The sequence below is a fragment of the Carlito syrichta genome, unplaced genomic scaffold (genome assembly GCF_000164805.1).
Source record: "Carlito syrichta isolate Samal-C Ts95f unplaced genomic scaffold, Tarsius_syrichta-2.0.1 Scaffold108052, whole genome shotgun sequence".
In the NCBI taxonomy this organism is placed as follows: domain Eukaryota; kingdom Metazoa; phylum Chordata; class Mammalia; order Primates; family Tarsiidae; genus Carlito; species Carlito syrichta.
Window position 1 is genome coordinate 90,780 of NW_007052148.1, and position 25,293 is coordinate 116,072.

At 36.7% G+C, this 25,293-nt stretch overlaps 1 protein-coding gene across 1 annotated transcript in view; it reads right to left on the reverse strand.

Annotated features, from left to right (window-relative positions):
* The window catches only part of KDM1A (lysine demethylase 1A), a 66,225-nt gene that overhangs the window by 19,484 nt on the left and 21,448 nt on the right, over positions 1 to 25,293 (reverse strand). The window contains 7 exon segments of the mRNA XM_021717369.1: positions 3,769 to 3,863; positions 4,711 to 4,792; positions 7,797 to 7,903; positions 8,703 to 8,795; positions 9,802 to 9,880; positions 12,432 to 12,565; positions 18,413 to 18,472. Coding sequence (XP_021573044.1) covers positions 3,769 to 3,863; positions 4,711 to 4,792; positions 7,797 to 7,903; positions 8,703 to 8,795; positions 9,802 to 9,880; positions 12,432 to 12,565; positions 18,413 to 18,472 — 650 coding nt within the window.

Consider the following 25,293-nt stretch of genomic DNA (forward strand, 5'->3'; position numbering starts at 1 on the left):
TCAGAGCTACTTGGAAGGCTGAGGTGGAAGGATTGCCGGAGCCCAGCAGGTCGAGGCTGCGGTGGCCGGGAGCGGTCTGGGTGAGAGTGAGACTCCAACTCAAAAAAAAAAAAGAAAGAAAAAAAAAAAATCTAAAAGTTCCACATTACTAGCTTGTGTATAGGAGATGCAGAAAACACTCAGAGCCATATCCTGCTTCTCCCCCACCAATCTACTTCAGCTCCCTCACTGGTGACTCCCAAATGTTCCTGAAATATGAATCACTCTATTTCCTAACCTTCTCCATGCCCAGTTAAAGCTGATTACTGATTACAGCATAGGTCAGAGTGTAACTCTATTGCCAGTCAATCCGAGGCCCTGTTTTACAGGTTTAAGGTAATGGAGTCTTCTCTTTATAGGGATATCCTTAATATCCTTATATTACTTTAAGTCTTTGTATTATATCCCTTGATATCTTTAATATGAAAGACCTTGTTCTAGTCACCCAGTCACAAAATAAATTTCCCCTGTCAAAAACAAACACAGAAACTCAAAATTCTAGCTGCAAATGTAGGTCAAGCGAGAACAGAGGTAAACTTTTTGAGGGATTCTTGTGATTGTAATTAAAACAATAACAACCAAAAACCACTTACTACATGATTTTTTTTTCCTATATCAACAAAATCCCTGGTGTGGGGTATGTCCTTAAGACAATATCACAAGTGATATTTATAACTCTGAGTAATCTTATGGCCTTGTACAGGATGGTATAATTAATTTCTATGAACTAACAACAGAACCATCAAATTACCCTTTTTTTTTTTTTACTAAGGCTGTCCGCAGAATGAGAAATACAACCCCATTTCATCCAACAGTTGACTGAAGAAAAATCAATAGCTGAGAGAACTCTAAGTGGGCCTTGTTGACTCCAAGAGTAACAACTGAAAGAAAGCTATGAGGAGACTCAGCTGATGTAGTCACCACACAGGCAGTTAGAAAGAGTTGCACACACTCAGCTTACCACCATCTTCCCTGAAATATCAGCCAGGTGTAGTAGGACAAGTATGGGAATATGAGTCACAACACCAGGCAATGGATTCTGGCTCTCCAGCTGACTGACTATATGACCTTAGGCAAACACAAGTGTGAGCTTTAGTTTCTTCTCCTGCAATAAGAGAATGAAACTACTGACCTACTTACCCTTTTAGATTTCTAAAGCTATGAAACATATTTGTAATTATAAGTATAAATTAATGGGGCTCTTTGTACCTGTCCTGTAAGCCAAAAGCTAGTCTACTAGTCACTAAGTTGTCTATTCTTACCCAGTTAGACTACTAGAGACAGCAACATACAGAAACATTAACATGCCTTCTTTAAGTTAGATTAACTTAAGGCAAGCATAACTCAAAGCCACAAAGAATTCTTTCCCAAATCTGAGGATGCTTTAAAAAAAAATGTTCCTTACTACTTGGCTACTGAACCAAATACAAACATATCAACTTAGAAAAAATCCCATATAGAGCAGAATTGAATGACAACTAACAATTTCACCTGGAAAAACATCCCTACATATAAAATGCTGAAAACTACCCACCAGATTAAAATAATTGTTTACTGCAGTGCTACTCAAAGGGCTAGTCCTAGAGAGATATGGTACCAGAACCTAAATCAGGTGCATTTTCTTCATTGGGAAAGTCTTACTACCAGAATAAAGATTGTTAAACGATGTGATTTCTTTATCTCATCCCATACTGGCAGCCAATAGTTAGTTTGCAGACTAGCAGCCAGGGCAGGCCCCCCTTGAGTATAGTACTGGTATACCATTTGGAAACAAAAGTTTTTAAAAAGGTGTTAAAGCTCATCTATTACCAAGAAAGCAGTCAATTTCTCTGGTTATCTCTACTAGAAAAAAAGTTCTCTCTTTACTGCTGGAAGACTATGAACATGCTCTACATTCAGGAGAGTCTAAGGAAGAAGGAGTCTCAGTGATCAGGGAAATCTTGAGGGTGGACTCTATCACTTTTGGAGGATGGCTAAAACAGCCACTATGGAAGCTGGCCTCCTCAACTCCGTTCTGTACTTAATTGCCTATCAACCCAAAACTGAAACACCTATCAGTCATGTCACTTCCCCTGCTCTCAAACCTCTCCAGTTCCAGCCTACAAATCAGCCTAGAAAACATCCACCACAGCAGGGTCCCACCCAAATGAGCTTTCGATTGTTCTGCCCTCACTAGTATAATCCCATCTCCTTTACAGCCATCTCTCCTTAGACTAAATCTTCCTTGCCTCCAATGCCTTTCTCTTCCACAAGTACATGTTGAAGTCCTGACCAGTCATTCACAAATGCTCTCCCTCCCGCCATCTCTCCCTGCCCTTCCCTCCCATCTCCACATACTCTTTAGCTCCTTGGTCCTCCCATAATGATTTGTTCTTCTAGCTAACCCCTGGGAAATCTGCTTTGATTTTGTGTTACTGGTATATTTACAAGTGATATGTTTGTGATTTGCTTTAAAATACTACAGAGACCGCCCCCCCCACCGAAAAGTGCAGGAATAGGATCAAACAAGACTAGGGAAATGGGATTCATTATAGTACTCTTTCTACTTTTGTGCAGCTTCTTACATTTCAATAACAAAAAGTTGGGAAAAAGGAATCATTTGTGTACAAGTACCACTAGACTATAACAGGAACTTATTCACCTCTATATCCTTTACAGACCTTGGCAGAGTAACAAGTTTACTGATTTTTTTTCCCATTTTTATTACTCACCACTATAAAAACGAGGATGAACTGTTGAGTTAACCTATACTTCATCCTTTCCCTCTCCATTCTTTATTCTGCCAGAAGCCTCCCGTACCACCCCGCACCAAGCCTTGGGGGGGGTCAATCTGGACCAGGATGGGGCTCATATCCCTCTCTGATATGAACCCCATAAAGCCTAAAGGCAGATAGGAATGTGAGGCAGTCTCCGGAAACCTATTACATACAATTCAAGACTTGAGCTTTTACCACTTTTAGAAACAATAGCTCAACTCACCATATACATCTCTTGCATGTGCAGTTCACAATAGGGGTTGTTCCTATGAGAATCTAATGCCGCCACTGATCCAACTGATCTGACAGCAGAAGGAGCTCTGCTTGCCCACTGCTCAGTTCCTGCTATGTGGCCCAGTTCCTAACAAGCCACACAGACCAGAACCAGTCCACAGCCCAGGGGTTGGGGACCCCTGATCTAAGCCCATCTTATGGTGGTTGAACTACTCTTACTCCCCCATATCAATAATCACTTCCACGCTACTGTCTTACTAAGTATGGGAAATACCTATACCTCTGGTCAACGAATACTGTAACCTACACACCTAGTATGCATTTGGTTAAGTACCACCATTTGAATACTAGCCATCAAAAATCTGAACTTATAAACACAAAACTGAAGTCATAAAGAGCACATGAAGCTAAAGCACATGATGGAAGGCACAATACAAAGAAATGAAGAATCAGTTTTCAATTCTACAGATCTCTTGGAGTAAGTGGCCACAGTCAAATAAAAAGATTAACTATCTAGCTAGCCTTTATTAAATGTTTAAAATACCTAAACAATCATGTAAATTTTCATATATACAATCCCCTCATACATAGCCTGGAGATAAGAAACAACCAGAATGATGTCATATCATTTTTACCCTTAGTTTATATTCATATGTGCATATGCTCATCCATATATTCCCCTAAAATTGTTCAACTGAACTAAAGAAATTCTGAAAGGTCCTGTTTGTCCTCAACTTACAGCTTGTCCATTGGCTTCATAAAGTGGGCATTTTTGCTTGATCTTGGCCAGTTCCATATTTACTTGTTTGCTGACCACAGCCATGGGATTCCCTCCTAGAAAAAACTCAAACAGTTAAATTTGATATACCTGTGAAAAAAGAACAAAAATTTCAAGATAAAAATACTTTCACTCAAAATAATACATGCTTAAAAGCTTATGGTGTGTGAATTATTTCTCAAAAAATGCTCAAAGTAAAAATATGTACAATAAACAAAGAATGTAAAAAAATTACCTATAGTCTCACTAGTTAACATTTTATTGCAAATCTTTCTAGATTGTAAGTACATAAATTACAGATACAAATAAAAGAATCATAACATACAGTTTTATAATCTTTTTCAACTTAGCAATATATTTTGGACATCATTTTAAATTAATATGGAGCTAGATAATTCTTAAATGGCTGTATGTTTCACTGTATAATTTAATCTTCTAATCTGTGGTTTCCATTGTTCTACTATCAAAACACTGCACTGTCCACTTGTCTATTGGCTTAGGATAATTTCCTAGAACTGGAAAAAGATACCCTAGGTCAAAAGATATGTACAATTTAAATTCTGCACATATCAGTATATCCTTACAAGAAGACTACAGTATTTGGTAATTTGCCTCTCACAAACAGAAGAGTACCCTACACCTATATATATATATATATTTTTTTTTTTTTTTTTTTTTAATCAATATTTTTTATTATGGTTTTGTGAGGTACAGTTAAGGGTTAGGTGTACAATTACGTTTCATTCAGGCACCCTGTTGACACCAATGTATTTTTAAACTGCAGTTAAGGTTTTAAAATGTAAGCATAAACAATCTTATGAATCTCAGACTCATAAGACTCTGAGACTTACGAATCTCAGACTCAATATCATATATTACAGCACAAAAGGAAGAACTACTTACCAAGACCTGTTACTACCATGGCTCCAAGGTCAGCCACATAGTTTCCTTTGCGAAACGTGGCAACTCGTCCACCCACACGATCCTGTTTTTCAGAAATTAAATAGTCAAAATCATCAGTTCTCAACGTTTTAATCACAAACTTGGCAAAGTACCATACCATGGATTTGTCTTTAATAATTAAAAAAAAAAAGATGCACAGTTTACATGGAGTTCAACAGTTCTTTAGACAAAGTTTAGCCAGCACAGTGGCTCACGCCTGTAATCCCAGCACTTTGGGAAGCTGAGGCAAGAGGACTGCCTGAGTCTAGGGGTTTGAGACCAGCCTGGGCAACTTGGTGAGACCGTGTCTCTACAATAAATCAAAAAAATTAGCCAGGCATGGTGATGAGGTACCTGCAGTTCCAGCTACTTGGAAGGCTGAGGCAGGATTGCCTGAGCCCAGCAGGTCGAGGATGCAATGGCTGTGAGTGTGCCACTGCACTCCAGCCTGTGCGACAGAGCCAGACAGATACACACATACACACATCCCAAAAAGCAGACAAAGTTTAACTCATAGACTGTTTGAGTTAGAGGTAGGTAAACAAATGACATGAAAGGCACCAAGTTAAATGTGATATAAAACAATTTGACAGCTAGAAGACATATTTAGTCACAGGTACTATTATCTCTCTACCTAGCTGTCTATAATACCTTTTAATGTATAGGTTGAACAAGGGCCACTCACATAGAAAACATTTGTTCACAAAGTCCAACACTAAACACCCCCTTTCTCCTACTGTGATCTGACTTGTGCTCCCCAATCTCCAAAGTTACCCATGAAAAATTTGATAGATGATTCCTCTGACGAATGAGCTCTCACAAATCAGCCCTAAGCCCAGGGCAGGGAGTCTACTGAACATACACTGTTGATACTATCTCATCCCTAAATAGGCCCAGGGTTATCTCTCCTGATTAAGGATTTTCAAGTACTGGGAAACCTTACTGAATGGTAGTGATAATTTAATAATTATGAATAATATGAGAATAATATGAGAGTACTCTATAAACGCCAAACAAGCAATGAAGCAAAACAAAACAAAAACCTATACATCAGATTATAAATTCCACATGGGTAGGGATCATAAGGATCCTACTGCATTCTCAGTACACAGTACACAAAGTGCACACAATGTTTTCTGAATAAATAAAATATTTTTAACAACAAAAACCTCAAACCTTAACAACAGACTATATCCAGAAAATATTTAATTTTGATTTTCTCATACTCTGTTTAAAATAGTACTTTAGATGGGGGCAGTGACTCACGTATGTAATCCCAGCACTTTGGGAGGCATAGGCAAAAGAGTTACCTGAGCCCAGGGATTTAAGACTAGCCAGAGCAACATAGCAAATCCTGGTCGCTACAATAAATACAAAAATTAGCTGGGTAGGGTGGTGTGCACTTATAGTTCCAGCTATTTGGAAGGGTGAGGCGGAAGGATCACCTGAACCCAGCAGGCCAAGGCTGTGGTGGCCATGAGCATGTCACTGCACTCCAGCCTGAGCAACAGAGACTTCAACTCAAAAAAAAAAGAGTATTTTTAAAAATTAGAAGTTGATAAAAAGCAACTTGAACTATATATAACATTTTGGAAGTTTTTATAAAATTTCAGATTGTTTGGGTTACCTGTGAAGTGTGTTTTTAAAATGACTGGAATCTACCCAAAGGAACAGAGGTCATCACATAAAAAAGACATCTGCATATGCCCCTTCATCACAGCACAATTTACAATTACAAAGATGTGGAATCAACCTAAATGCCCATCAACCAATAAGTGGAAAATGAAAATGTGGTGTGGAATACTATTCAGCTATCAAAAAGAATGAAATAATGGTTTTTGCAGCAACTTGGATGGAACTGGAGAACATCATCCTAAGTGAACTAACTCAGGAATAGAAAACCAAACACCTACATTCTCACTTATAAGTGGGAGCTAAACTAAGAATGTGGAAAGGCACAGAGAATGACATAACAGACACTGGACATTCAGAGGGGGAGATGGAAAGGACAAAAAAAGCAATTTGAACTATATATAATGTACAATGTGCACTGATGGAAGTGGTGGGTACACTTAAAGCCCAGACCTCTTTGCTGCTATACAATGCAATCATGTAACCAAAAACTATTTGTACCCCCTAAAGCTACTGAAATTAAAAAAAAAAATAAAGAATATTAAAAATTAGAAAATAACATGACTGGAATCCAGGGAGGCCTTTAGCTACTGGAAGATAGATTTCAGAAATTACTCATGAAAATCATCTAAATAAAAGAATCCTGATATGATGCTCTTTTTCCTACTTTGTGCCATTATCTCTTTCTCCTCCTGTTTCCATTTCTCTCACCAGGATTAACCATAAAAGAACCAGTATCTTCGCTTCTAAAAGCTGGCGCCTGCCCAAGAAGCAATGTTTTTTCTTTGATTATCAAATAGGGAATACAAGTTACTCTGTTCCAAAAATAACTGCCTCCTACAAAGACTATGTCCATGAAGGTTCCAAACTTGAACGCTAACTTCAAGAAACAATGACCTGAGAATCTCCATCAAAAGAATATATGGGCCGGGCTCAGTGGGTTAGCCTGCAATCCCAGCACTTTGGGAGGCCAAGGCAAGTAGACTGCCTGAGCCCATGGGTTCGAGATCAGCCCAGGCAACTTGCCGAGACCTTGCCTCTACAATAGCATGTGCCTGTGGTTCTGGCTACTTGGAAGGCTGAGGTGGAAGGATCACCTGAGCCCAGCAGGTCAAGGTTGTGGTGGCCGTAAGCATGCCACTGCCCTCCCGCCTGGGTGACAGAGTGAAACTCCAACTCAAAAAAAATGAAAAAATAATATATGGATCATTTACAAATTCTAAATACTCACTGAGTGCTTTTCAAGTTTTACTGTCAAAAATGCTCTATCCCATCTAAATAACACTATTCAAAATACTTGGATTGTTATACAAATCAATTTGACTTGGTTTAAGTTGTATGATTCCTTAATTTGCAACAGATAATTTCCTAACCATATTTCCATTAGGAAAGGCTTCTAAACTCAAAATTCTTACCCTGGCTTCCAAAAGTGTTACATCCATTCCAAAACTTTGTAACTGCCGAGCTGCTGCCAAGCCTGAGACCCCAGAGCCTATAATTATTACTTTTCCTGTCTTTTTAGCTAAAAGCAAAAAAAACAAAAAACAAAAATTAGATCATTTTGCTATAGATATTAGAGTTTATATTTTAGTGTTTTTCTTATGAAGATCTCTAGGTTCACAACACCTTATTATGTTTTTTACAAAGTAAGCAATTTAGACAGTTACATTCAAAATACAGCAACTATCTGAAAACAAATCAACTATCTAAAATGTATAAATTCAATGTTGAACATTAATAAATCAAATTCATTACCTTAAGATTTATGTTCTCACTACTTAATTCATGTGTTTCAGTACCTGTGATCCTTAGTTTATTAATAATCTGCTTTATCTACTTCATAATTGTACTAGGATATATTCTGGGCATATGCTATTTCCGTTAATCTCTACTTCTGTAGTCTTAATCTAGTATTCCTTTTTTGAAAAATTAGTTAAGCCTTTAAAAAAAGCAACCATTAGCAGCATAAAGAACTAGTCAATGAAAGAAAAACTTCAAACCTCCTACTGGCAAAAATGACATCTTTCATTTTTAATAAGTTTTATTGTTTTATTCTTATTTTTTAAAATTGGAAATCCAGTATATCTTTTACTGAGTAGCTATCAAACCAGAAATTAAAGGAAAAGCAAATTTATTAAGAAATTTTATTTTTAATTTGACTTATACGAAGATAAAACTGGGAACATTTTTACTTGAAATATAGGTCTACAAATAAAAATAAAATGCTAATAAAATAAAATGCATCATGGCTATAAAATTCAGTGCTGGAATCATATCTTAAAACTATAAAATTCACTGGCCTCATTCAAGTAGGTCCTTACTTGGTAGGGGTTTTATCCTCTTATAGATGCCAAAGTTGATAAGACCGTGACGCTCTAAATAACTGTGAACTCGGTGGACAAGCACAGTATCACCTACAGAATAAGAGGATTAAAAACAAGTTTATATTTTCAGCAGTTTAAACAGAAAAGTCTTCTAATTCTTCTATTTCTCCATCATGAAGCCATTCAAAAGATCTTTCCTATAAACTTCTGATCATGTAATTCCTTTAGAAAAGTGATTCATAAAATTATTAGTTTATGAGGTGAAGCAAAATGCTTGTCATGTAACTTGGATTTTTTTTTTTTTTGAGTTGGAGTCTCACTGTCACCCAGGCTGGAGTGCACGCCACTGCAATCCAGTCTGGGTAACAGAGTGAGGCTGACTCAAAAAAAAAAGAAAAGAAAAGAATAGCATTCCATTATAGATGGAATGAGAACAAAACCAAACCTTCATAAAGTAGGTTTTTCTCTTTTGAGCCAGAGTCTCACTCTGTCATCCAGGCTGGAGTGCAATGGCATACTCAAGGCTACCACAGTCCCAACCTGCTGGTCTCAGGTGATCCTCCCGCCTCAGCCTTCCAAATAGCTGGAACTGCAGGTGTGCACCACCACACCTGGCTAATTTTTTGATTTATTGTAGAGATGAAGTCTTGCTGTTTCCCAAGCTTGTCTCGAACCCCTGGGCTCAGGCAATCCTCTTGCCTCCACTTGCCAAAGTGCTGGGATTATAGGTGCCCAGCTATAAAGTAGTTTTAATGCTCATTTATTTTGGCAAAAGCATCACAAGACTTTGTTGGTGGCAAGTGGGAGATAAGAAATCAGATAGCCAACCAATCAAGTACCAACAAAGCATTCCATAGATCAAAGCTGTACAACAGATCAAGGGGAGTTATTTTAGAATCTCTTGAGCTTATCTGTCAACCCAATTTAAAGATCAGGAAAGTAAATAAAAACATAGAGAACCATTTTGCACAGAATAAGGTAAAGTGAAATGGAAATACATGAATGAAAACAATGATCATGGAGCTATAGGGTTCCTGAAAGGAAATATCAATTTTCACAATCCATTAAAATTAGTCCTACTGAACACACTACTTACTGTTATAAGGTGCTTCTAACTGTTGGAGAGTAGCCTCAAATGTCAGCTGAATCTTTGGATTATCCAACCACAACTGCAACTGTATTTAAATGACATAAACTGTATTACATACAAACAGACATATGCCATTTGACTATCTTTAAAACCATCTTTTTAATTGTAAGGCCTCAAATTAAAGAACTTTTCTTTCATTTAAACAGTGAGGGTTGTATTCCTGACAAAAGAAACTGATGAAACCCAAAACCATGTCAAATGAGCTAATTCCTGAAGAAGTTGGTGGATATTTAGCCCAAAAAAGAAAAACTCAAGGCCATACAGCTAGTATAGAGCAACTAGGATTTAAGCCTGGGTCACCTAACTCCAGATACTGAGTAAATAAAATCCACAAAATCTAGTGATCAAGTAGATACGCTGAGACTGGGGAGAAAGGTGTCAAGAACAACTTCTCCACTTCTGGCTTGTACAACTAAAGGAGGTGGTATGCCATTCACTGAATGGGGTCACTGAAAGAAGAAATGAGGTAATGAGTTTAGCCCCAAGACAACAAGAGGAGATAGATATATAGTCTGGGGCTCAAAAGAGAAAGAAGGTCTGGAGTCATCTGCTTACGGTGATAACTGAAGCCAAATGCATGGAAGAGGGCTCCTAGAGGAGGAAGATAGGGAAGAGAGGAGGAAAACTTAAGGAGTCTTAAGAACGCCCACATAGCTCATAGAATGGCCAATGTTAAGGGTAAGCCTACAAAGCAATCAGAGAAGACAACCAGGGAGGCAGGAGAAAAAGCAGAATAGAATACTATGTTACCAAAGCCAATATTGTGTTTAAGATGAAAGGAGCAGTCAATGATTTCAAATACTACCAAATTATAACATGAATTCTCTTCAAAGTGAATATATATTTGCAAAATGCAAAACAACCTAAATTCTATCATATGTAAGTCTTTGCTAAAAATTAATAAAGACTGCTCCATATATAAGTTTCAACCAGAAGTAATTAATTTGGTTATGCACAAATAAGACAAATTACTAAGGGATGTGACCAAATCCACATGGATACTCTACTTTTCTCAATGGCCACTGTCAAGGTAAATAAACTTCCTCAAGTACACACTGGACCCAAGCTTCTGACCCCTAACACAAGTTGTCTCCTTCCATCCTATAAAATAAAGCTCAGGTCACAGATTCTAGTTCAGTAATCCTAAAGCTGCAATTTTAAAATCTGGAGGCAAAAGATGTCATTCAAGATTAAAGAACTGAACGATTCTTGCAGGAGAGATTCATTTGTGTTCTGTTTCACAGCCAGAGATCACAAATCTAACCTCAGCTAACTCTTCCCCAAAACGACTTTTGGTGAATCAAGAAAGATAGAGATTCCTGTAAATCTACCAAATTCAAGTAAAAAGTAAAAATTCCTATCAGGTGAAAGAAAAAATGACAATTTTGTCTAGAAAATCCACTTAAGAGTAAATGTTAAGACAAATCAGACACAGAAATATCTACTAAAAATTTTCCGTTCGCTTTTTAAAAAAAGAACCTTATCTTTTTTCAGTATTACAAAAACCCAGTATAACCTACTAATCACACTAACTAAATGACATTTAACAATCCAAATTTAGCAGTAGTTTTGCAATCAAACAGCCAAAATAATAAAACTAGTAGTGGCTAAAAAGTAGACATTCTAATAACATCTCTGAGCTATATTGATATTCAAAACAGCTGAATGGCAATGTAAATCTTCTACTTTTTATCACCTAGAGTAAGATTAATATGTTCTGAATAGCACTGTCCCTTTATCTATTCTATGGTTAAATAAGAATTTCTGATGAGTAAAGAATATGAGAGAAAAATTCACAGAAGAAATAGAAACAACTAATAAATGTGAAAAAGCAGTCATTCTCAGTAATCAAAAAAATGAACAAGAAAAGAGAGGGCTCTGGCCTATTACAGTAGCACAGATTATCACTGATTAAATAAAAATGGGCAGGGCAATGGGGTGCTGACTTTCTGGGAGGTAATCTGGCAATACATATCAAAACTTTACAAGTATTCATAACTTTTGCCAAGATAGCTTTCCTTCTAGAACTCTATCATAAGGACACAACAACCAGAAATAAAGTCAAGAATGGATAGGACTGTTCAGAGCTTAACTATAAGGCAAAAATGAAAACTTACATGTCCAACATTTAAATTATAACCCAATTGCCAGATGAAATATTATGCAGACACTAAAGTTAATCATTCAGCCAGAGGAGGAAGATGAACCAGATGAACAAAACAGGGTAAGTAAGGGATTCTCTTACTCTGAGGGGGAAGGACAAAGTGATTATTTTTTAAAAATTATTTAAATGCCTAAAAATAAAGATCCGAATATATATTTATGAGTCTATGAGATGAAAAAGGGATCCAAAGGAATACATGCAAGATCTCAATTTTATAAAAACAAAAATTACATATATACTTTTGTAAATACTCAAAGGAGAAACAATTAATTTTAACAGTGGTTATCTCTAATAGTATTATGAACAATTTTAAAATTATTTCCTCCTTTTCAACTTTTTTCCATATTGTCTATAAAAGCCATATGTACTTTTTATAATCCAGGTAAAAAAGGAAGCGGACATGGAAACTTACTGTGCGGTTTCTAATGAACAGAAAAACCTTCTGGGTCTGCTGAGGTCCACTGATAATGTCGGGGAAACAGGCAGCTTCTTGAGAAGTCATCCGGTCATGAGGAAGTCGGCTCTGAAAAGCTGCACCCTCCACACCTAGCAAAGAAAGCAAAGGCCTTCTAGGAAAAGTGCCCGTGAATATGAAACTGGAGCTAATGATGATGTCTCAAACTACTTTTTTGACAAAAAACTCTGAATAATTTTGCCTTAATTTGATCTCATTTTCCTTTAAAAACAAACAAAAGCTCAATTTGTCACAAAAGCTTTAACTGCCTTAGAAATTAGCCACTCTTTTGAGCTTTAACATTCAAAAGTTTATACTTTACTAATGAGTAAAACAATATACCTTATAAGGAGGCATTTGAAATATTTTCTTCATCATAAAATAATTTTATAATATTAGATTATATTCTAATTAAAATTAGCATTATTGATAGTGCACAATAAAATTTAAAACTAAAGAACCAGAATAAAGGAAAGTACAGGTAAGCAAAAAAGGTTGTAGATTAAAAAGCACAATGACAGCTGGGTGCAGTGGCTCACACCTATAAACCCAGCACTTTGGGAGGCTGAGGCAAGAGAACTGCCTAAGCTCGGGAGTTCGAGACCAGCCCGGGCAACTGGCAAGACCTCATTTCTACAAAAAATCAAAAAAATTAACCAGGTGTGGTGGTGTGCGCCTATAGTTCCAGTTACTTGGAAGGCTGAGGTGGAAGAACCGCCTGAGCCCAGCAGATCAAGGTAGCAGTAGCCACAAGCGTGCCCCTGCACTTCAGCCTGGTCAACACAGTGAGACTCTGACTCAAAAAAACCAAACAAAAAAACATGCATATGTGTGTGTGTTCTCTCTCTCTCTTTCTCTCTCTCTCTCTCTCTCTCTCTGTGTGTGTTCTCTCTCTCTCTCTCTCTCTCTGTGTGTTCTCTCTCTCTCTCTCATATGCCTTCCTTTAGGATTAAGCATGGAACAGAAAGATGACTCTGATAACAATAATCAACAGTAGAAAGACATCATCCCATCAGTAGTATCATGCATTAGTTCTCAAGTCAATGCTGACAAGCAAGTGAGAGAAATTAAGCAGACCAAGATGATAAGATAGAAAATGCAAGGAATTTCCCTTTTCTGGCAGAAAATGCTTCACTATATACTAACAAGTAAAATGTTACTACACATAACACATATACATATAGTGTATACATATATTATATACTATAAGTGTTATTTGAAACTCTTTAAGTTGGGTATTAAATGATATTTATATAAAATGGCAGTTAAGTACATGTTCATAAGGTGATCTTAGAAGTATAAATATACTCAATCACCAGTTTATTAAAAAAAAATCAAGACACAATTTAAAAAGTTTTAAAAGCCAATACCATTGAAGTAATTATATATAAGGGGGAATTCCCCCAAAAAGAAGTTTATTTATAAAAAAAAACTGTGCAGTTATTCCTAACATGTTTAAACTTCAGTCACCTTCAAAGTTCTCTCTGTATGATGTAATACACCCACTGAGACACATTTTTTCACTGCTTAAAATGGTTTTTGAACACATCAATTTTGATGGCTTTTAGTGCTTCTGCCATTTGTTGTTTCACCTCTTCCACATCAGCAAAAATGTTTCCCTTTGAGGACTTCACCAGGGAAACAACAAAAAAAGTCACTTGGGGTGAGATCAGATGAATAGAGAGGGTGGGGCATGGGAAGTCATGCTGATTTTGGTCAAAAACTGCTTAACATTCAGGGCGATATGGGCAGATTGTTCTTATAAATCACCCACCATGAAATGGGCAGATGCTTTGAAAGAATAAAAAATTCACTGAAGTCAAACGTAGCCTCTGATGCTGATGGGTTCTAAGAGCACTCACCTAGTGGGGGAAGCCTGTACTACAAAGGGTCCACTCTCAAAAAAATAATTTGGGGTTTTTTTTCACCCCCTCTCATGCCAAATATTCATACATAATCACTTGAAAGCACATAAAACAAAAAGTTGGAAGCAGATAATGGAAGCAAAACTAACCAAAAGGCGCTAGTAAAATAAGAAAAGAACAAGACAGGTAAAGATGTAACTTAGAAAATTACAGCTAAGCTATTGAGGGGTCTGTTTCTACAAAGATGTCCAAATGGCAAATACTACCTAGAAAAAAATCATGGTTAACAAGAGGTTAAGCAAAAATGCCTAATGCTAATTATGGGCCACACATTTAAAGACACTGTTCTTAGAGGCAAGGAGAAAGGGCTACTATCCACTGTAGATAATGAGGGCATAAATACTGTGTTCCACATCACTAAATCAAATCAACAATCTTTACATTTAATTAATCCATACCTAAAATTAAAGACTGTCAGGACAATTTATTCCTTAGGGGAAAAAATAATAAATAAGAGTCATATTGTTTTAGGTGAAGCATAAACTTAAGAAAAGAAGAAATGCTGACTACAGGTTATTTTAGTAATATGAAATTTTCTAAAACCATACTGCTTTGATGCCCCCAATTCTCTATCCTCAAATAAAAAGAAATAAAAAGTAAACAAATAAAAACAAAAACCAAGACCAAAAACATCGCACCTTATAAGAAGCATTATCTACAAATAAATCCTGAGTATCTGAACCAAATAGCTCTTAATAGGTTACTTCTTTCGTATAGTTTATACATGTATACTATTAACATGAAAATCAATTATTTCTATTAAATTTCACTGTTCCCTGCCAAAAATAGGAATTCTTTCTTAGCTATATTATATTCTACACGTTTAATTAGTAGTCACTGAACATCAATCCTACTGCAAAATAATATTCTTCAATGTCAGAAAAACCACGTAGGAGAAGACACTAAAATTATATTTGGCTGCTTACTGCAAATATTCTTATCAAATATCACTCTAATATAGTTGTCTAGCTTTCAGAATTTTGAGAACATGTTAATGATTAAGGAATATTATTTATGTGTTCTGCAGTAGTTTAAAAGAATCTCTAGGCCTGATATAGTGGCTCACACCTGTAAACCCAGCACTTTGTGAGGCTAAAGTGGGAGGATTACTTAAGCCCAGGAGTTCAAGACCAGCCTGAGCAAAAAATGAGACCTCATCTCTACAAAAAATATAAAAATTAGCCAGGTGTGGGGGCGCACAACTATAGTCCCAGCTACTTGGGAGGTTGAGGCAAAGGATCGCCTGAGTCCAGCAGGTCAAGGTTGCAATGAGCCATGATTGTGCCACTGCACTCCAGCCTGAGTGACAGAGTTAGACTCTGTCTCTAAAAAAAGAACAAAAAACTTAGCTATTTTTAATACTCTGATACCAATTTGTCTCTATAATTATTTTCTTCCTTTTGGTGTTGAGGGATAAAGACTTATTTCAAAGAACAAAGACCACTACCAAAATCATGGTGAAAAGCCTACATGACAAGCTAACCTTTTTGTAAATAAATAAAACATATGTTAGTTGGAAACTTAAATTGAGGGGCTAAATCAAAACATTTATTTTTATAGGATAGTACCAAAATGAAGTATAGACCATACTGGATAAACTAACTCCTACGTATCTCTTTTAGAGGAAACATCTTTTAGAATACAACTGACTTTAATAACATCCTTAATTAAAAGTACCAATATTAAATCTAATTCAGAAGTAATCTAGACTTGGTTCTAGAATATAGTTTTGTACTTTGGTGTTTATGCGTTCCATTAAGTAATAGAATCTGGTATTCTGGAAATTTAGAATGTTTCAAGATGCTATCTAAATTTGTTTACAGTTCCAAGACTATCTTCATACCAGTCTGTTCAGTTCCTTTCTGCTTATCACCTTCACACAGGAAATTCCAGCAATGTCTTTCAGAATGCAGTCATGCTAAAGAACTGCTCTTTTCAATGGTCTGACTGGCTCACACTTTCCCTGAAAACATAGTAAAGGGAGTTAAACATTTCAGAGGAATAACTGAGACCTTTTGAAGTAGGTCAGTAAGAGAGGAAGAATGAGGGGGCAGGTCAGATTACAGGGCCTCTGTTCCATGGAATCATTTGCCCCTGATTCTGATAGGTAGCATCTTGACTAGAGTAAGGTCACAGAAATATAAAAGACTTTAACTTAAAATAAGTAAACTGGAGATATACGATATCAAGTCCTATACTTTAAAAGTAAACAGAATAAAGAATAGGGGGAGGAGAGAGAAAAAGAGGAGAATCATATAGTTTCTTATACTTAGATTGTTTATTTGTAGGTAAATGCCTATTTTAAATAATTCTAAGAGTGTAAGGAATCATCAATGCACTAAGAAGCAAGATCCCTGGGTTCTCATGCCTTCTCCACTACTGCAGGTTTATCACTGGTTGAATCATTTAACTTCCTCAAGTTTCAGGTCCTAATCCATAAAATAGGGGAGATACAATACTGTCAGTCTGAAGGCAGGAACTCAGACAAGATGACCTCAATTTCCCTACTAGCTCTAAGATTTAGGATATGTACACCAACTTGGATATGTACACCAACTTGAGGTGCGTTTCAAGAAGTCAAGATATGATCCTGGCCCCAAGACACCCATGAGCGTCATTTGGCTTCACTAAGAGAAGAATGTTGATTGCTTGTAAGTATATGTTTCTAACTGTTGACTATTTCACAAATGCATGCTTCTGAACAAGACAAAGACCTGAAGAAAGATCTTGAAGGGTTCAGAAAAGTCAGCACCATTCCTGGCAACATTTAAAGCTCACATTCTACTAACGGTAAGTCAGCAGCATCACAGTTTTATATGAATTTTACTTTCAGCAATATACTATATTGTTTAAGAGCAAATACTCATGTAAAAACGAAAAAACTCAATTTCTTTCTTCAAGATTAAAAGTCTAAAGGCGATCTCTGATCTTCAGTAGTTCCATGGAAGATCTAATTGTGAGTGATGTGAAGAAACGCATTCTTGAAGATTTATCTGCTACAGATAGAGACTCTGAACAAGAGTTTTAACTCTTCTAAGATAAGCATGTACTGATGATCAACCTCAATCCTTGACAAGCATTTAAAGACTCCTCCTAACATTCTGGATCCCCTAATTGTTGCATTATCAGTTAACTATCTTCGATCCAAGAAAGTAAAATACAAATAGTCCCAGGACATGTTATATGCAAACTGCAAAAGACAAAAAATTTTAAAGTAGACTTAATAGTTGAAAAGTGACAATTTCCAAAACTGAAATAATACCTATTCCAATTCTATCAAAGTTACATATAAACCAGTTTTGCGCACTGAAACAAAAACATCCTACAAGAGGCAAAGGATGAAATTCAGACACGTTATTTTGAATTCCTGGAAGGAAACTTTAACTGTTCCAGATGGTGACCCCCATAAATCCTTTACTTTTTTTCCTAGAAGTAAAAAATCTCATGTTGTTTGGTCTGTTTTAAATAGACTATTTTCCAAAGGTAATTTTCACATGAGAAACAAAATGTTTAAACTGTAAAATAATTAACTACGTAATGTTAATTGAAAAAAGTGTCCAATACCATGTAACAACCATTTTTTAAAAAAGGATATCACTTGCCTGCAGTCCTCTGACTAGTTCTAAAATGCCTCTCAGTATTTTTTTTTTTAAAGAAAGACTTTCAAGCCTATATGTATATACTACTATATTTCCTTTTACAGGTTCCATGATTCCTAAGTCTATGTTTTATATCATATTTACTATTACTGTAACAGCTGCTGGGGAGAAAAGTATTCGCCATCTCCTCAAAAAACATGAAGATGAGTGGAGGGCTGAGATCGGCCTGAGGACTTCAAAAGATTTTGCTTGCCTTTGTTCTGGCTGCAACTCTCTCCTACTATATCCTGTGGGTTAAATTTCACCTGCGCTTCTGGCTAAAATGTGGATAGCACAGCCAAAAACACTTGCAAGCATCAATTCCTGACTTGGCGGCTCTTGCTACTAAGTGGCAAGCATCTAATGCCACCCTCACCTGATGCTTGGCCGTCTCCATACCCTCCAGAACTGTCGTCTTGAAGTCCTCCTGCTTGCCCTGTGGAAGGAAAGAGGAGAACTCAGGGACCTTACTCCATAAATTAAGATAAATATCTGGACATAAAGGCCTAATAGTTGGCGACTCACAAATTCACCACCAACTAATAAACCCATATTCAGAGAGCTCCATCTTCCGGAATCAAGGTCCAGGGGATTACATCATAATCTTCCAAATTCTGGTCAGGAAATTTCAACTTTACATGCTGATTCTTGTTGAAAGGCAGTGGAACAAAGTACACAGTATTTCTAACCACTAAATCCTGGCCGTCAGTCTTATTTAATAGTCTGGGTGGTGAAAAATGGATTCTAAATGTCTTTTACTAATGGTTACTAGGCTGAGAGTGGGTGTGACAAGGACTCTGGGACCTGGAGTTGCAAAAATTCAGTATCAACTCAAATCTCTTTCTTTAACTTGCTATCTAAAAAGAATAAATATAAGACGACAAGCAAAAGACTGATAATTTTAATGAAAAATTCTCTCCTTTTCAAAGCAGAGACTGTAACTAAAATATTCTGTGCAAAAAGCAGCTTCAAGTACTATATATAATAGTACTAAAGCTGAATATACTAGTGCTTCCTTAATAAAACCATAGAGCACACCATTAAGATGCCCTATACGCATGTGCCAAGTACCGTAGATAAACACATGCTTATGGAGTGATCTATGGAGGGAGGCAGGCAAGACCCTAGGGCAGTTGCTATCTCGGCTACACATTGTTAAGAAACTGTCCTCATTGACTAATGTGTAGAAATAGCTTCAAGAAAAGAATCAAAACTTAGAAATTCAATCTGAAAAAGTCAAGATAGATCATCTTCTAGACTCTTCCAAAATCTATCATCAAGACAGACGTTATGAGCTCTTCTTCTAGTTACCTAGTACACTACAGGGAAAGTAGTGTGATCTTCGGAGAATATGAAAATATCACCTCCCAGTGATCTAAATAAACCTGGACCTGCTTCATTAAACAGTTTACTTTAAAATATAAACCCCAACAAGAAAGCAGATGCATTATCCTACCATTTCAGTTAGATGGAAGCAGCAAAGTCAAACTAACATCGTCACCTTCCTATAAAAATGCTCCAAGGTCTGTGGGACTCAAAATGACATCTTCATCTTTAAGTATAAGAAGGCATTTAGATATAAGAAATGATTCTTGACGACATCAAAATGTACTACTAGAAGGTATATGCTCTGTTTTGAAGACAGGACAGAATCTCATTCTAAAATTATTTCACTATGCTCTTGTCTGAAGGGTACTTTAGCTGTCAGAAGGTTATGCTTCTCAGACAAGGCACAAGGTATGCTTTTTGTGTACAGCCCTTGGCAAAGGGCACATAATCATGAAAAAATGATCCAATTACTAAGTCCAATCTGCAAAATTTATCTTGAAAATACAGACTTAACATTTTTAACTGTGAAGATTAAACCAGAAATATTCATTCTTAGTAAGGTCTAGATTTTTCATAAAAAATATTTCACAGGGTTTTAAAATGTTGCCCTTTGTTGGTTCCAAATAGAATCAAGCTAGGGGGAATCAGAACAATGAAACAAATATAATTTCTAAGAATAACATTTAAGCATTAGGAATAACACAGCTCTTCTCTCTTAAATTAGGTTCTTGAGTTGGCAAAAATGAGTCATATTATCTTGTCATGAAGGTATCTCACCACTACTAAAAAATCAGATAAATAAAAACATATTCAAGCTAGCCTAAGTCTGAATTACTTTATTTCTATCATCTTCTCCCCTTTTCTCCAATGACATGTCATACAATAAACTAATTTAATTTAATTTACAGGTAGATTTTGACTGATTTTTTTCTAAGTCAATGGTACTTAACAGAAATATGAATTTCTTACCCCTGACTCCACATGCTCAAGAAGTTAACAAGAAAAAAAGAGCAATAAGCTAAGGGAGTCTTTGTCTTCTTCTTTTGATAAAAGGCATTAAAGAACCATTTGCAAAGATGCTGTCTTTTGATAAAAATGTACAGGAGAAATACAGAAAATATCCAATACCCTGGGAGGATTTTTTAAGAGAGCTCCTCATGACAACAAAAAATAAAAAAGAAATGAAACTCCAAAGTATAATTTAAGCAGAGAAATAGAAGGAAACAAAGCAGAAGGCAACGTACACATATAAGGTAAGAAATGATGGAAAACAAAACTTAAAAAGTGCTTACAATTAAATTAAAAAGCAAGATATTTATCTCTTGATAAAGGCTTAACTTGTTTGGAAATAATAAACAATGAGGTTGCTATTTCTAACTATAATACACTCATGAATATTTGGACGGTACCTTCTTTTCTTAAAGACAGCTAAAAAGGATCCTCTTTATTATTCTGGACCAATTCTTGATCAGCTTAAAAATAGCACAATACAAACATTTGCAGCTATCTTTTTGTTTAGATAGTGATTCTGATTAGGATATATATAAAATGCCTTATTCACTTGCTCTTTGGGTCTTTCCAGTCCAGGACCTTACTTCTGATAGTGGCATATAACAGCAGGCAAGTAGGATCGTTAGCTTCCATGAGTGCAAATTCAAAGCAGAAAATGAAAATAATCAAAAGCCAATATTTAGTACCACCTTGATTTTGGCACTACTGCGTAAGAGACTTTGTTTTCATCTCAACCACCAAACAAAAAAATCCTCTAGCTTGAAGTAGAGACACTTAATACAGGTTATTTGTACATATTTTCTCCAAAGTGAAAACAAAATCTTTTTGGTTTATCATAACCGCCTTTCAGTTGTCCTCTAGACCTTTTTCAGATCTGATAAAAGTTCTTCTTGAACAGAGCGTTAGTTGTTTTTGTTATAGTCACATTACTGGATGTTTTCTCATTTTGCTTCAAATACTCAAGAGACCCAACATCTTGAAAGGAAGTCTATGTTGACTTTCAAATACTTTTATCTGGCAACCATGGTGGTTAAGAATCATTAGTGTGTTGGTTCCAGGAACACAGATTCACTTTTTCTTTTTTTTGAGAAAGCAGGATTTTTTAAGAGAACAGAAAAGCTCCCACAGTGGGAGAGGACTCAAGGGGGTTGTCCTGCATTTTAACTAGTATCTCAGAATCATATTCAAATTGATTAACTTCTGTAAACATTTTGAGAAACTTCTAAATCTTCTAGGAAACAATGAGTTTTAAATAAAGATCAATTTATCAAAATGGCAAAATATACAGGATAAATGTGACTGCCAACCTATTGAACTTGATAAATTAGCAAAAAACATGTCAAAAAGTTAAAACCATCTTCGAACACATAGGTCTCCACTGTATTAACACATTTTGATGAGTTCTTATTCAACAGTCTCTAATTCTGTGTTTACCCATTCAGAAACTGCAAAGCACAAATATAGAAGTAGAATAGGCAGAGCCCCTGTTTTCAAAGAACTTGTAACCCAATTGGGAAAAGATAAAAAAAATACCCACAAAGAAACTTTTTTTTTAAAAAAGGAAACAATAAGCTAACACAGACTTGGAGAATCAGGGAAACTTTGTCAACAAGTCCAGAGAAATCTGGAAAGTTTGGGAGGCAGTGAAACCATCACTATGGTCAGTCCATAACATTTACAAAGGCAAGGAGAAAAGCACAGACATGTAATGTGCAGAGAACTGCACAGCACGAGCTCACTGAGGGACATGGTCTGAAAGAACAGTGGAGATCAAGCAGACAGGTAAAATGAGCCAGTGGCTCATTTCAGTGTCCAAACCTAAACTTGATCTTTGCAATAATGGAGGAAAACTCTGTGACCTCTGGCACAAAAGCAGCAAAACAAGTGATACTTTAGTTAAACTAATCTGGCCACTTTGTACCAGATGGATTAGAAGGGAAAAGTGACCTAAATAAAGCAGATCCAATTGAAAGGCTACTGAAATAATTTAGATATAAAGTAAAATCCACTAAAGAAAAAGGTGACACAAAAATAAATCAAGACACAACAAATCAAAGACTGCACAGGAAGATGCACAACTTTACAAAGCCTTGGTAAAAGGGATAAAGAACTTTCAAGATAACTCTAAAGTTTTAAGTTCAGGAGAGTAGCAATGCCACAAACAAAATGGAAAATTTGAGAAAGGCTACTCAAACGAAAATGTTCTAACAACAGTTGGAAATTACAGAATAGAACTCAAAAGGAAGAATGGAGGTAACGGGCTTTTAAAATAGTGTGAAGAAAATAACAGGCTCAGAGAACTTGAAGCAGTTATAAATGCATGATTAATCTCATGAGCATAATGGAAAGTCAGGGTTTCAAAAAATAACTGGTCAACAGAGACAAATGACCAAAAAAATGTTAAAACACTGGGAAAGGTAATGAGTTATTACCTTATGCTGCCTTCTGTCCTCTCTATAGTGAGAGGTGGCTTTAAAACCACCATTCAAGTACACACTTAGCTGGGCTCGGTGGCTCAGCCTGTAATCCCGCGCTTTGGGAGGCTGAGGTGAGTGGATTGCCTGAGCCCGCAGGTTCGAGACCCGCCTGGGCAACTTGGCAAGACCTCATCTCTACAATAAAATAAAAAACTGGCACAGGGCGTGGTAGCGTGCGCCTGTAGTTCCAGCTACTTGGAAGGCTGAGTGGAAGGATTGCCGGAGCCCAGCAGGTCGAGGCTGTGGTGGCTGGGAGCGGTCACTGCACTCCAGTCTGGGCAACAGAGTGAGACTCCAACTCAAAAAAAAAAAAGCTGGGCTCGGTGACTCAGCCTGTAATCCTGTGCCTTGGGAGGCTGAGGTGAGTGGGTTGCCTGAGCCCGTGGGTTCGAGACCCACCTGGGCAACTTGGTGAGACCTCATCTCTACAATAAATTTTAAAAAAACTAGCCGGGCATGGTAGCGTGTGCCTGTAGTTCCAGCTACTTGGAAGGTTGAGGCAGAAGGATTGCCGGAGCCCAGCAGGTGGAGGCGACAGAGTGAGACTCCGACTCAAAAAAAAAAAAAAAGCACACCACACTTGATGCATCTCTTGCCTGCTTACTTTTTGACTATGACTCTTAGCAGAAGAATAAATGATTTGTAGGAGCTGGAAGAAATGTAAAGTAAATTGGGATCACAGAGGTAGACTAAACTGACCTGAAGGAAAAGCCTCAGGGTTAGGGGTTCCTTTGAAGCATACTGGAGGCATTCTAACACTACACTGTTGAGAACTCACTAACAAAGTTATCCACAGGCCTGGCACAGTGGCTCAAGCCTGTAATCCCAGCACTTTGGAAGGCCAAGATGAGGGGTTTGCCTGAGTCCATGGGTTTGAGAACAGCCTGGGCAACTTGGCGAGACTTCATCTCTACAATAAAACAAAAAATTAGCCAGACGTGGTAAAGCACGCCTGTAGTTCCAGCTACTTAGAAGCTGAGGTGGAAGGATCAACTGAGTCCAGCAGGTCAACGCTGGGGTGGCCGTAAGCATTCCACTGCACTCCAGCCTGGGTGACGGATTAAGACAAGACTCCAACTCAAAAAATAAAAATAAAAAATTATCCATAATGAAAGTATGGGTTCCCATCAGGATAGCAACCCTAGGACTACCCTGGCATTTAAAACGCTTAGCCTTAGTTTTCAAAAAAAGAAAACATGGTTCTGCATGAAGTAGGAACTCTCCTGGAACTTTCACTGAACTGGCAAAGGAGGGCCATACTGCAGGTTTGTGTTTGAAGACTTCCACTGGGCAGAAATGAGTAGTTTAGCGGCAAGGATCCTGTCAAAGCAGAGTAAACACCTGGCAAGGCAGGGAGGAATGTAAAGCTTTTAGAAGCCAATGGAAAAAACTCATTTTTCCACATGCCATTTCCCCCACATTCCATAGTGGAGATTTTCCTGATCCTTACTTATTTTGCTGTAGTCTTGGCTTATAGTTCATTTTGCAAAATGCTCAAAGAAAGCTTACAATTCAGATGCTATATTATGTTGTCCAACTACCCAGCTTAAGGTGTGTCAGTGGTTAATAACAAAGTTTACTTTTCTAGTTATTCACCTATTTTTTTTAAAAAGAACAATATTAAACTTTACTCTGGATCTCCTATGAAAAGAACCATTGTAGCATTTTAAACCTGATAACAATGAGTTTCCTAACAAGAGAATCCCCTTTGTCCTACTCAGGCAAGAGTTTCTCACTCTGGCTATCTACATCTTCCCAGATATGATCAGAGGATTTGTCCATTGTAAATATACTTTGGATCCCCATCTCTGTGAGGAATATACAACTTATCATGCATTAACTAATCATATGTGTTCTTCTGTCTTCAAATAAGACACACACAGCAAAAATACAACTCTTATCTTCAATGTTTAAAATCTCTGTAACCTGCAAACACAGCAAAAATGTTAACATTTGTTACATCTCAATAACTGATACATGAATTTCAATTATGTTATTCTCTTGAGGAGAGAAAAAAGACTGTTAGAAAGTATCAAGATCTGCCATTCTTCTCATGATTTAACATAAACGATTAAAATACCAAGATTTAATTTAAAAGTTTTGCAAACACACTGCCCTGCTAACAGACTCAGATGCTTAAAAAATTATCTACTTCATAAATGATACCTTATTGAAAATAGGCTACCACAAACACTTTCCAAAAGTAACACAGTATATATACCTATCCTGTTCACAAATTGGCCTGATTTTTTTTCTGAATAGAACACCAATCCACTCTATTCCTGGCTCAACTCTGTGTTTAATAAATACAAGATGTTTATGCATTAAGGTGGATTTTTCATTTGCGTTTCAGAACAAGTTTCATTTTGTAGGTGAGAAAATCCTCATAGGCAAAGTATCCTGCTCTATTACACCATGTTCAGATGAAACAAATGATGGT